Consider the following 13,413-nt stretch of genomic DNA (forward strand, 5'->3'; position numbering starts at 1 on the left):
CCCCATCCTATTTCATCATTCAGACTGGCCACATATGGACAAAACATCTGAGCCATTTAAAATGCATCTGCCTGAGATTACCAAGAAACTCATGCCTGAAGAGTTCTTTGGAGTCTAGCATTCTATCTCTCATGAGCTGGTAGGGAATTTTTGCCCTTATTTTACTTAGGTCTACTCAGCACCAGTGCTTTGGTTTTTATTTCCTTGGTCTGCTGCAGCAGGGCTGTTAGGATTCAGCTTACAGTGCCTTGTAACAGAAAATCCATCAACTTTACTTGATGTCAGAAAGAAAGGGTTGAAAAAACAGAGGGGCATTGCTGAAGAAGAGGTGCTGGTGAGAGAACGAAAATGGTGTATGAATCATAATGACTTCAGCAGTATAGTAGGTGAAATGTGGCCCCTAGTAAATTGCTCGATCAGTTTTATCAAGGTTGCATCTGAGGACATCAAATCGGGGTCTGTTCTGGCAGCCACACACTCTGTGTACCCTGAGGGTTCTGCTCATATTTCCAAGGCAGGAAAATCCAAGAGAGAACAGTCAGTCTGATCAGAACCAGCCATGCAGCTGCAGAACAAATTAATCACTGGAGAAGTCAGGAGGGGACCAAGGCCAGAGAAGACTGGGAGCACTGGGACCAGGGTATCTTCCAGCAGAGTGGGCAAATCACCTCCCAGGTGCTGCCTGGTGAGCAAGGCTCCAGCACTTACCATTTCCTGAGACCACAGGTAACAACAGCAGGTTAAAGAACTCACTTTTATTTCAGAGAGAAAGGATTTAAAAGGTTTGACCAAGTTCTTTTAAACCACAGTGGATAAAGCACCGCACTGCACGGTGCACTCCTGTACGACTGGGCTCCCATTGAGCTCATTAGCAAAGTGTTGTTTGTAAAACCCTGCAGCCTCCTCCTTCCCAGGGTATTGTCCCCTAAAGCACCATTTCTACCTCCCTTCCTGCATCCCTGCATCCGTCCCACCCTGCCAGCAGGACCTGTCCCCCCGCAAGAAATGCTGAGGAGATGCTCAGGCATGCTCAGCTCCACTTTGCAATGTACTTAAGGAGAATGGCTCGCCACCATAGGCAGCCCTGACTGCTGCTCTGTGTGCCTTTGCAGGTCCCTGGCTCAGATCAGCAGCAGCAAGACAGCTGGGATGTTGCTGCCGTCCTTTGTGCTTGACAGCGAGCAAGGCAATGTAGAAAGACACCAAGTCTGCCTCTGATACTGCAGAAATGTCACATCAGAGGCTCCAGTGAATGTCTTCTGTTGGCCCATCACCTGTAGTGCCACCAAGCTCCGTCTCTCAGCTAGAGGACGTAGAAGTCATTGTTGTTTGATAGATCGCTGTAATGGCAGAGGGCAAGAGCTGGGCCCTGTGCAGGCAGGGGCTCAGGGCGGCTCCTACCTGGCCCCCCCTGCCCCTCAGCCTTACAGAGGTGGGTTTCCCACCTGGGCTCAGCCACTGCCCGCCGCTTGCGCTTCAGTCTGCTGCCACCATGGCAGTAGGTCCCGCAGCACCGGCAGGCCAAGAAGCGTGAGGCCCGGTGCTTGGCCTTTGGTGTGGAAGCCGGGGGTGTGAGGACTCCCTGCGGATCAGGCCGACCTTTCAACCGGCTCTTTCTCCTCTGGACGGGATCAGGGCTGATGTCTGACTGGGAGGAGCAGCTCTCATTCCAGCCAGAGCCAGCACTCAGGCTGCGCAGTGGCAGCGCGAGCCGCAGGGCCTTCCAGAAGTGTGAGCCTGAGCGCTTGGACTTCTCCCCCTTCCAGGTGACGAAGGAGACGGACTCCTTCAGCTGGAGGATGCTGGGGTGGGTGCACTGCAGCGGCCTGTACTCCACCACGATGAGTTTGGTGGCAATGGTGTTCTGGCACATGATGCCCAGCTTGAATTCCAGCAGGCTGATGCTCTTCTCTGTCAGGTAATCAGGGCTCAGCACCACGATCATCCTGCGGCTCCTCTGGATGAAGTCGAACACCGCTTCAGTGGTATCTAAGAGCGTAAGGGAGAGGAGTTGGGGTGCACAAGGGTCAGGGTGCAGGGAGAGAAAAGCCAGAGGAAGCTGTTGGATGGCAAACCTGCACAGATTCCCCCCTCCCCACCAAAGGCCTGGCACAAGCCCAGTGAATTTTCACTTGGTGACCTACACTATTGCCAGCTGGGCCTGCAGGAGCAACATCAGCATTTTTGGTTTGCATTTGGCTTTTGAGAAGGCTGAAGTGGCAAATGAGAGGACAGATCAACAGGACAAGCTGGGACCATACTCAGCACTGCATGGCATTGTTGCTGCCCAAGGGAGCTTTGAAAAACAAAGGTCTTGGTTGAAGTCACCTGCCTGCAGCTCGGGCAGCCACTTGCACCAATGGGAACCAATTGCCCCCACCATGCCATCAAGTCTAAGGCCCTCATCCCTCCCTCTCATTCTGCTCATCCTAAAATGAAAGTCTCCAAACTTGGAAAGTGGAAAATGTCAGCCTTAAACATCTCCATCAAATCCCCTCTCTGCAATGTGGGGGGATGAAAATACTGTCCTTCAAAGCTTTTCTTGGGGTTGATTGCAGCTTGTACAGCTCAGCAAGATGCTCGGTTGGAACAGTTCCAGACAATGGCAGCATCTCTTTCATTATGAGCACTGAAAAGCAGCAAACCTGAAGGATGTCCTTGTAGTTCTATCTACGGTTTGGGATGCGGTAAGCATATTGAAGGTGTCATGGCTAATGGGTGAGCAGCGGAAAGGATGGTAATTAATAGTGCTGTGGCACTTAGCAAATTAACTCTGGCTGATTAACAGAACCATGAAACTTAAATAAATAAATAACACATATAAGGCCACCCACTTCCTGCATGCTGGTGCTGGTGATGTGCGGTACCTGAGGGCATACAGTGTTTGAGCAGGACAGGAGCATCGGGTAAGCAGCAAGAAAAGCCTCCTGGTATGTGAAGGGTTGTGGCAGTAAGGAGAGCTCAGCTTCATGCCTGCACAGGGGCCAGGGTTTTGCCCCACAGAGGAATCGCAGCAGTGTCCAACACCCCTCTGTCAGCTGAGGTTCATATAAATAACAATCCCACTGCTTCCACATGACGGCCATGCTGCTATTCTTGCAACCCTTGGCTCTCTCTGTTTCCTTATCTCACAGTGGTAGGTGCACTGTGTCTTATTTTAAGACCATAAAAATAAATGCTTCTTCAAAGACATGACTAGATGTAAAACACATTGTCCCCAGATTATTTGGTGACTGAGGACTTAGGACAGGAAAAATGACTGAACAATTAATATCCTAATGGAGGAAGTAGGGCACTTTGTTTTGTTCTTTAACAATGGAATTTGAATTGAACTATTTGGAGTATTATTTCCTTATACAAAAGTTTTATGGGGATTCCCCCCCACCCACACACATACAGAAAAACACTGATTCATTGAAACCAGAAGTAGATGATGAAGTCAGCTCTGTCAGAATTGTCACTTAAAGCTGCAGAATGCTCTAACCACTCTGTTTCAAAGGCATAAAGAATCCGCACCAATCTCCTAATTGACTGAGTCTAGGCCTCATTCAAACCTCTCTATAACTAACTGAGATCTATTTTGAAATCAGCCAAGCTTCAACATCTGAAAGAAGAAGCTCCTTTGCTAGCTTGAAAGGTCTTTCTTTTAAAAAGTGGAATCACAGAATCATGGAGAAACGAAGGCAGGAGCAGTCCCTGGGAGGTCACCTGTTCCACCCGTCTGCACACAAAGAACATGTTCAACTAATGTGAGTGATTCCAAAACTGCTGAAATAAGGTGTTTTCATTGTGCTGACAGTGATGGTTTTCTTTTATCCATTTTAAATTTCCAACATTTTGAAACTCACTTTTTTCACAGGCAACATGTTCAAATTCCTGAAGATGTCTTTTATTCCTGAGAACGGAACACCTTTAGACTGACCAAGACACATGAGACCATCACAAGTGTTTCATTGTTCACTGCAGGGGAGTTGGACTAGATGATCTTTAAGGGTTCCTTCCAGCTCAAAAGATTCTATGGTTCCATTTGTTTGGTTTAAAGGCTTTCTGTGTATGTATATTCACTTCTGGGTTATGCGATCTGCACAGGCACATCATGAAACAGCCGATCCCCCCCTATAAAGCAGCATCCCCAAACAATCCTGATACTTAGACTACATACATCTTTCTTTAACACCCTTTTGAAGATGTAATGGGGAGGAAAATGATACTCATGACAAATGCACAAGGACTGAAATGCAAAAGTGAAAATGTTTTATTGAAAAGCAAAATAAAATAATACTGACGCTTCACAGACCAAATAACACAAAGGCAAAAATATACAGAAAGAGAAGGGAAAACTCTGTAACGGCTACATGACATCAAACAGTATAGGGAAAGAAATACTTCCAATTCGTGCAAGGCTGTTTCTCTAGGAAATAACAATGAGGAACTCTGTATGAGCTGCATGTTGATAAATGTTAGGTTACAGCATGAAGACACAAAAGAATCAAGTGAACTGGACAGACGCTGTGACAGAAGCCACCATGGAAACCAGATGGGGCACTGAATGAAATGGTAGGTGTACCAGAGCAGCTCTCAGATCGACATGGCAGCAGGGACTGGGGGCCATCCCTGGCCTGGAAGATCTCCATGAGGCGCATGGCAATGTATACTTTTAACTCAAATTTTAAACAATCAGATTAGACTCTAACACAGTTCTGTTTGGCCTCATCGCCTTCCCTCTGCTTGAATCTCTTGCAGCTGATCACAGAGATGCCAAAATCTCTAACAAAAATGGGAAGCTGGGCAAAATGACGCAGTTACAATGGGTTCACAAAGCTTAGCATGGCCTTGGGTGCTACCTCCTGACAATGAAGCTTTCTGGAGTGCAGGAAGAAGCTCTGCCTCTTCCAATCTTCCACCACAGGAAGAAGGTTTCAGCAATGGCAAAGCTTTTACGTGTCCTGAGCAGATGAGGAGCTCCATGACCTTCAGCAAAGCTGACTGAAAGTTTTCATGTGCTTAAAGCAAAACTTATTTGGGGGTGAGGGAGAGAACAGGTAAGGGATGGAAAAGGAGGTGGGAAAGAAGGAATTGCTACATGTTCCACATTAGTACAGTACCTGCCCCAATGATGAGGGTGGCTGGGGCTGCCTACTGCCCTGCCACAACACCATTAAGCACAAGAGGCTACAGGCAGTGGGTTTGCTAATGCTGGGATTCAGACCCACACCTTCAAGGCTGGGCTGATCCCCAGGAGGCCCTCAAACCTTGCAGCTGAGTGAATAGTGCATAGAAACCACCTCATAGTGCTTTTTTATGCCATTATCAACAGCTATGCTTCACCCATTGAACACCAATGGATAGAAGCCATGAGTCAGAAGTGACTCAGGAGCACCCATTATCTACAAAAAATAAGCTTGTGCTTAGTGTGCGTAGTACTAAATTCCACAATTAAGTGGGAAGGCCCTTGTAGGGAAGCTGCAGGAGAACAGACACCCCTGGAGCTTGTAGTATTATGTGAAAAGGTTGTGAATAACAGCACCAATCAATGCCAGGGTCCCGCTGAGCTTTGGTCTGTCCTACAAGGGAGGGGACACCCGCATTCCTTTGCTGAAAGGCTCATATGCTGGGGGTTAATCCACAAGGTATTTTCCTATGCTTGTTGCCTTCTATTGAAGCAAGGGTTTGTACTAAATGGGTTTCATACTTCCATTTTGTGCAAAAATTGCAGAAACTGAAATACAACCCCTGTTCAGCAACTGGAAACAAGAGGGGTAGAAGTTTACTCTGTAAAACCAAGTCCAGTTTAAACCTCATCCCCAAATGACACACAGCTATGTTATTCAGATCCAGGCAGAGCACACCAAGTCTTACCCAGCTGGATGGAGCTTTCAATAAGCTAAAGTACTTTTGCTGGATTCTCTGGAGAGCTGGGCATATAACCACTGTTCTCTCAAAGCCTTGCAGCACCATGCACAATGCTTTCCCCAGGCAGCAGCAGAGAAACAGCAAGTGGGTTCAGTAGTATACTGGGGTTCCTTGTAGTGCTTGTGAAATCCCTGAGCTTACTCTTCAAAGAGGCATCTCTCAGAGATGCTCAACGACCTGTGCTAATGAGAGGTATCCCCTAGATTACAAACATTACAGCCCTGAAGGACTTAGGATGCTCAGAAGATTGGAGAGTCCTAGAGACTGACCACCTATTAGTAGAAATACTACAATAGAAATAGCATCTAAAAGAGCACATTTAAAAAATATGTATACATACATTGCTTCTGTAACAGCAATCCCACATTGCTGAACTATCTGAATGCATCTGGTCCCATAGAAAATTGTGGAGAAATTAGGATCTTCAAGAGTTTATGCTTCCCTCATCAACGCAGAAATGTGTGGTCCCACAGCAATCAGGATTACAGGGCTGGGACACTGATCTCAGCATTGTAGGGCTAGGAAGGGACCTCCAGAGATCAAGTCCAACCCCCCGCAAAGCAGGCCTCCTACAGCAGGCTACAGGGGTAGACAGCCTGCTACAGTGCTCCATCACCTTCACTGTGAAGAAGTTCCCTTGCATATTAGTGCAAAACTTCCTATGCTCAAGTTTATGGCCGTTTCCCTTTGTCCTATCCCAAAGACCACTGAAAAGAGATTGGCCATATCTTTTTGACTCCCACACTTAATATATTTATAAACATTAATAAGATCACTTCTGAGTCTTCTTTTCTCAAGGCTGAACAGACCCACATTGCTCAGCCTTTCCTCACAGGAGAGATGCTCCAGGCCCTTTATCTTCTTTATGGCCCTCCATTGGCCCCTCTCCAGGAGATCCCTGTCTTTTTTGTACCTGGATACAGTATTCTGAGTGAGGCCTGACCAGGGCAGAGTAGAGGGGGAGGATCACCTCCCTTGACCTGCTGGCCATACTCCTTTTAATGCACCCCAGGATCCCAGGGCACACTGCTGGCACATCACCAACCTGTCATCCACCAGGACTCCCAGGTCCTTCTCCCCAAAGCTCTTCTCCAGCAGGTCATCCTCCAGTCTGTACTGATACTTGCAGTCATTCCTTCCCAGGTGCAAGACTCTACACTTGCTTTTGTTAAACCTCATCTGGTTTACTGCTGCCCAGCTCTCCAGGCTGCCCAAGTCAAAATGAAAGGCTCCACACTGGAGCCACCATTCAAACTGAACCCCTGCCTATGCTATAGGGTCCAACAATCAGGACTGAAGAGGAAAGGAAAGAAGCCCTGTCTTGGAAGCTAAGGAATGTGCCATAGGAAGTGGATCAAGGAGCACTGGCATGTACACAGGCCATGTTATGATAAGGTGCTGGCTGCACCCCATCTGAAGACCCCAGATATAGACCCTGAGACCAGGGCTTCTGTGGTTCATTACAAGGGTGTGCAATCACAGAGAGAAGTGTACGTATCTTTAGCTTTCTAATGCCAGGACAGTAGAAAAGGTGTAGGGAGGCACAACTGTCCTCTGAAATACTTGGGACACAGACCAAGCCCGAGCTCCTTCCCAGACCCTGCTCTAAATTCCATATTTTTGGTGAGTTTTTCTGTTTTGTGGGTGGGCTCTGGATTGTGATTTTTTTGTTTTGGGTTGTTTTTTGTTGGTTTTTTTTTTTTTTTTGCTGATGGCATCAAACATTTCTTAGGGAGACGTATGAGGGCTCCTGCCCATCAAGGCTCGAACTCCTGATAATTTTTTTTACTGGCAATTCCAGCTGTAGCTCTTTCCAGAACCTGCCCTTTGGGAACTTTGATTTCTCTCCTTTCCACTTAATGATAGTCAAGGCTGCCTTGGCCTGCTTCAGCTCCTTCACTTTGCTTTTCTTGATGACTTTGTATTGCACTAGAATGACTTTGATGTTACCCTTGGAGGCCATATTCTCTAGACCAGCCTTGAGCTCCAGCAGGGCTTGTGTCCCCTGCATGACGTAGTTGGGGCTCAAGACAACAAGAAGACGCTGGCTTTTCTGGATGAAGCTCAGGGTTTCATCTGTGACAACTGGGAGAAAGAAACATCAGGATGGTTAGTGATGTCTGAGAACAGGCTGCTGAGCAGCTCATGTGATTCCACATAGCTTTTAGAAGGGGACAATGAAATACCTCAGATGCTCCTTCCAAAGACTATGCTGGTGCTTCCCAAGCTCTGCAAGACCTACTAGCCCATGGTCCCATAAGGGAACCTCTATGTTTCTTGTGGGTTCATTTACTTTGGAAATACTGTTATATCAACCAATTTACACTAGTTTTTCCTGTTGCTGTCATTGATGAAAGCAGATCTGAGTGTTGCTAAGAGTGACATGTAAACTATTCAGAGAACTTTTAATGATGTGTCCAAAAAATGACAAATATAATGGCAACTGGGGATCATCTTTGATTTTCTAAAACCTGTATGTAGATTGTCCTTAGCCACCTTTCTGTAATTAATGTGAAAATCCCCTGTAAGCACAAATCCCAGTGCTTGCTCTCTCTGCTGCAGGGTCTCCCACACTGCATTGACAATGGAATGCTCCTGAGTGGTCAGAAAACACAATGGAGAATAAAATAACACTGACAGGCAACTTCATTTAGCTGTCAAGCACATTTGATTAGTTCCTGTCAGCAAAGTCATGGGATAATCAATCTCCTACTGTTCCTTCACCAAGGACAACATAACTCTCCCAGCAACACAGATGTACACTCCAGAGGCATGGCACCAGCTGCCAAAAGCTATTTCCTGGTCTGCTGTGCTTCCCCAAGAAGATTATTCAAACCCTAGCTAAGAAGCAATGGGGAGGACCCAGCAGCGTTGCTAACTGCAGCCATGAGTCAACAAGGTAAAGCTCAGCTGGGCTGGTCCTCATAGCTCACTGGACTGAATCTGGTAGCAGCAGTGATCCTGGACAGGAGCATGTTTTAGGAGATGGTGAAGGGCAAGGGAGCTCAGGATTGCTGTGCTGGAAAGAAACTGAAACTCTTCAAAGGAAGAGTGACATGAAGTTTGTGAGTACACTTCTGGCCTACAGCAATCTGAAGCAGCTGAGAGGAGGAAGATGCTCTGTCAGTGCCAGTTTCACAAACTTCCATTCTGAGTGATTTTCTGCATCCTACATGAAACAAAATATTCTTAACCATTACAACTAATTTTATGCTATGTTACACATAGATTTTCTATTCTGGTTCTGGTTTTTCCAAGTGTTCACTAATGCCCTATGTGAGCTAGCAGCCCAGTCCGTTATCCCTGCCTCCAGCATGGGACTGAAACTTGATCTTTAGGGTCCCTTCCAACCCAAGACACTCATTCATTATGATCAGTACCTCAAAGACCAATAAAGAGAGGATAAAGATGGAACACAGCCCCCTGTGAAGTACTCACTTCCCCCAGGGAGGCTGTCTCTGTCGAAGATACACAGCTTGTACCCAAACTCATTCTCCAGGACTCCCCGTAGCGTCAGCAGCACAAACTCTTCCTCCTCCGCGTTGCGTGCGTAGGACACATACACATCATACTCCTTCCCATCTGAGCATTGAGAGAGAGCGGAGAAATACAAACAGCAGAAGAGACACTTGTGATACTGCGCATGCTGAGTCTTTGATTTTCTTCAGGGGAAAAGTAAATACAAAGAATCAATTTGAGCCCAGGTCAAGACATCAATTTCCATAGCTCTAAAGCAGCAGTGCTGCCTCTGATTAACCAGGCTGAACATGAAGGTAACCAGACACTATTAGGCTGCTGAAGACAAAAGGCTGCAGCAACATAACCAACTTGTTCTGCCCCATGTCCTTTTCTTACACTTCTTGCATCCTCCTATTGTTGTCTACCCGTGTGAGCAATCCCACCAGACATTTGCACTCTGCCTACACTCCCTGAAAGCCATAACATCCCCTTCACCCAGTGAGCAATGAGCATTCCAACACCCTCGTATTCTAAAGAGAACAATTTCTTAGCTTAGACTCTCATGAAATTCCCAGTAACACAGGGAAGATGTGGACATACTGAGGAAGAAGGGTACTTAATGATCTCATCCTTTTGGATGCCTTCCCACATTCTAAAGCAAATCGCTCCTGATTTGAGAATCTCCGCATAGAATCAGAAATGCCAGGCAATTACTTATAAAATAAGACCTTTATCTCCTTACCTAGAATGGTTTCATCTGTTCCAAAATGAGCTCGATAGAAGAGGACCATTTCAAGCCAATAAACATGATAGATGACAATCAGCACCACAACGAGCAGGATGGTTGCTCCAAGTCCACAGACCAGCTCCACAGTGTACTTTGGTGCTGCAACTGGATGCAAAAAAGAACAAGGGACGAGGTTCACCAACAGACTGCACCTTCAGCTAAGGAGGATCAAGCATGTGCTACATGTATGCCAGGAAATAAAAGCCAACAGCCAAGCTGGCCCTTCAGACAGAGGTGGTCAAACCAAAGCTAACTTGTCTGGCAGGACATGTGACAGCAGACCTGTAGATGGAAATCACTTGCACAGCCCAAAGCCAGTATATGAACATGATCCTCTCATGAGGATACACAACCTCTTTGGGCAACACAACACCACATACTTGAAGAAAAGTCAGCCAAAGCTCACCTGTGACAACATAAAGGCAATGGCCACTGCTTTCCCTCCTCATCACACACCTACAGTTCTTGTGTTATCATTCTGGGATGTGACAAGGATATAACTAGTCTTGACCTGACTGTTTCCTATCACAGAGGAAGAATCAGATCATATCAGAAAAGCTGAAGCATTTTCAAACAAAGGCAACAAAACAAGATCACAGCCTCCCTTCCGATTCATATTGTATCTGTCATGATGCTGCTGCTTCTTTGGGTTATGGGCAGAAAAAGCTGTAGTCCTGGACAACTCTTTTTTTTCTTTTAATAGTGACTCATGTGGCAGCTCACATTCATGCTGGCAAACTGCATGATATGAGCAGTGAATGGAAGCCACCAAATTTCAAGATCTATTAAATTTTATTAGAAACTTAATTACCGAAGAGAAAATGCAAGGAATTTAACAAGTTTCATTAGGTGATGAGAAGCAGAAGTACAAGGGAAAGAAGGGAAAGCATCCAGAAAAATCAGGAAGCTTATATAACCTAATGTAATGAAATAGCTGCAGCCAACATATACAGCTACTTGTTAAAAACTGGAAGGTAAGTGGCAAGGGGTTAGGTTCTAGGATGCCTGGTGTTCCTATGCCCAGTGGAATGGTCTGCAGTGAGCTTAGTTCAAGGTTGTTCTGCCAGCAGTGCTTGAGGCCGAATCTTGCAAGTTTCTGTGGAACAGAGCAGAAAGGAGGGGTTGTGAGTAACCAGATCTGCTCAGAGCAAACCCACCCAACTGCTGCAGGAGCAAACGTGGGAGGAAGAGAAGAGGATAGTGCAGACCAATCCACGAGATACAGAATCAAGGCACTGCTGTTTGGGGAAATAACTTGAAGGCTGCTACATATACAACCATTATCATCTCAGAAGAATTAGGTAGGGTGAACGCACTAGCAGATGACCTCAGTCTTTCAGTTCTGTTTGGTCTATTGTTCCTTCCTAGTGATCCAGAAAAGGTTCATTTCAAATGAATGGGACTAAAAATGAAAGAGGACGATGACTAAGAAAGAAGAAAAACAACTCTTCTAGAATTGGTCTCTGTGAGCCTTCTCATCCTAACAGGGAAAAGTGGGAGGAAGAATGTGTCTAGCACGATCTTTCATATGGGAGAAGGGAGGAGAGGGTCTAGAAGCTGAAGCTCTAGAAGAGGCTGATAAAGCAGCAGAATATACACCTTACTGAAGCTCTAGATGAAGTTGATAAAGCAGAAGGATATCCTTACTCATTAAACCTTATATACCTATACTGAAGGCTCAGTTCTTATTACTGAGAGGTGGGACTGTGAAACAGGAAGAAATATGTTTGAAGAAAAAGATGTAGGAAAAAATTTCACTCTGAATAAAGCTTGAACAGTCCATACATACCACACTGAGGTGGCTGTATCTAGATTGGAGTATTATCACAGCAAAGAGTAAAACCACAGAACATCATGGTCAGATCACTTCTCACGTGATGTTAGAGTGCAGTGTCCCTTCCATGGGATGCCAGCAGGTAGCAACTCTCACACACACAGCTAATCTGAAATCATTTCAAACCACCCAGCTGCTTGAATATGCATCAGCTGTAGTACACGGATGGTGTAAGAAAGGCTCTGCCCCTCTCTTTCTCACCAGACAATTGACCAGACAACTCACCAGACAATGGCATGAGCACATGAGACATGTATACTTTGCTCCACACCACCAAATGCAATATAAGCAGCTATAATACATCTATGAGCAAAGAATAGTGTGTGTTGGGGGAAAAAAAGCCTGAACAAAATAATTGTTCCCCTACTGTTTTGCAGGGCAAGGCTCAAGGCAGGATGGACAGCCCAATGTGAGCATACCTCAGTTCACAAACATGCTCTGCAATTACTTTACCTTTCATGTGCACTATGGCCTGGCTGTGGCTTTCCCCTCTGGCATTTCTGGCATAGCAAGTGTAATTACGTTTCAAGTCCTCTGGTGTGGCTTTTGCAATTGTTAAAGTCCTTATGATAGTTTTGTCTTCAAAACGTCTAGGAATTTCACTGCAAGAGGAAAACTAGAGCATTACATACTTGAACACTTAGACCTTCATCCAGGTCATTGATGAGTAAGTTGCAGATGACCAGACCCAGTACTGACCACTGGGGGGACATTGCTATCTGCAGGCCTCCAACTAGACCCGCAGCTGATCACAGCCCTCTGAGCTCCACTCATTTTTCCCAATTGCAGGTGTATCTTTGTATTTTAGAGGAAAAGAAGGCTCTTGCCTACAAAGAAATAGATCCCATGAACTCAGGATTCCAACTCCACTCCACTTTCCCTGCACAACCCCGAATATGTCACTTTGTCTCTCTCTGCCTGAACTTACTGTTAATCTCATTTTGCAGGTATTTCCTTTTGCCCTTCTATCTCTACAATGGTTTGCAAACCAATCAGGTAGCAATTGCCTTCTATCTAATTCAGCACCCAGTAAACAAGTTTCTGAAACTCATTTGGATTCTTCACATAATTGAATCTCTCTGCATTCCTCCTAATCAATACTATGCATAGCACTATCATTTGTTTTCAGCCTCTGTCTCTTGAAACATTTTGTCATTTAAGCTATTTCACAGCATTCCTCTAAACAAACCTGTGTCTGCCTGTTTCTGAAATCTCACAGTACCGTCAGCTATTTGTACTGGTACCAGGATCAGAATGGGTGATGATGAGAAACAGGAGACAAAGCTCCCACAGTCCTTCCTCTTAAGCAAGGCAAGGTTCAGGTTTAAATGCCTTCTCCCTGGAGCTCACTGCAGCACAGTGCAGACACATGGCTTCCTGACAAAGGGGGAAGGTGGAGATCCACACTCCCTTCCTTGCA

The 13,413-nt window shown here is 45.8% G+C and overlaps 1 protein-coding gene across 9 annotated transcripts in view; it reads right to left on the reverse strand.

Annotated features, from left to right (window-relative positions):
- Window positions 1-740: 740 nt before the first annotated feature.
- The window catches only part of IL1RAP (interleukin 1 receptor accessory protein), a 39,772-nt gene continuing 27,099 nt past the window's right edge, over window positions 741-13,413 (reverse strand). For 5 of the 9 annotated variants that reach the window (XM_085513604.1, XM_085513607.1, XM_085513608.1 and 2 more), the window contains 4 exons: window positions 12,447-12,595; window positions 10,115-10,264; window positions 9,352-9,495; window positions 4,233-7,998 (listed from right to left, as the gene is read on the reverse strand). In XM_085513604.1, coding sequence (XP_085369730.1) covers window positions 7,631-7,998; window positions 9,352-9,495; window positions 10,115-10,264; window positions 12,447-12,595 — 811 coding nt within the window. In that variant the 3' untranslated portion in view covers window positions 4,233-7,630. Of the gene's footprint in view, window positions 1,990-4,232; window positions 7,999-9,351; window positions 9,576-10,114; window positions 10,265-10,932; window positions 11,256-12,446; window positions 12,596-13,413 lie in introns of those variants that run through there. The other 4 variants (XM_085513609.1, XM_085513610.1, XM_015871863.3 and 1 more) reach the window with 3 other exon arrangements.

The sequence above is a fragment of the Coturnix japonica genome, chromosome 12 (assembly GCF_054131305.1).
Source record: "Coturnix japonica strain WE chromosome 12, WE-NBRP24, whole genome shotgun sequence".
Classification (NCBI taxonomy): Eukaryota; Metazoa; Chordata; class Aves; order Galliformes; family Phasianidae; genus Coturnix; species Coturnix japonica.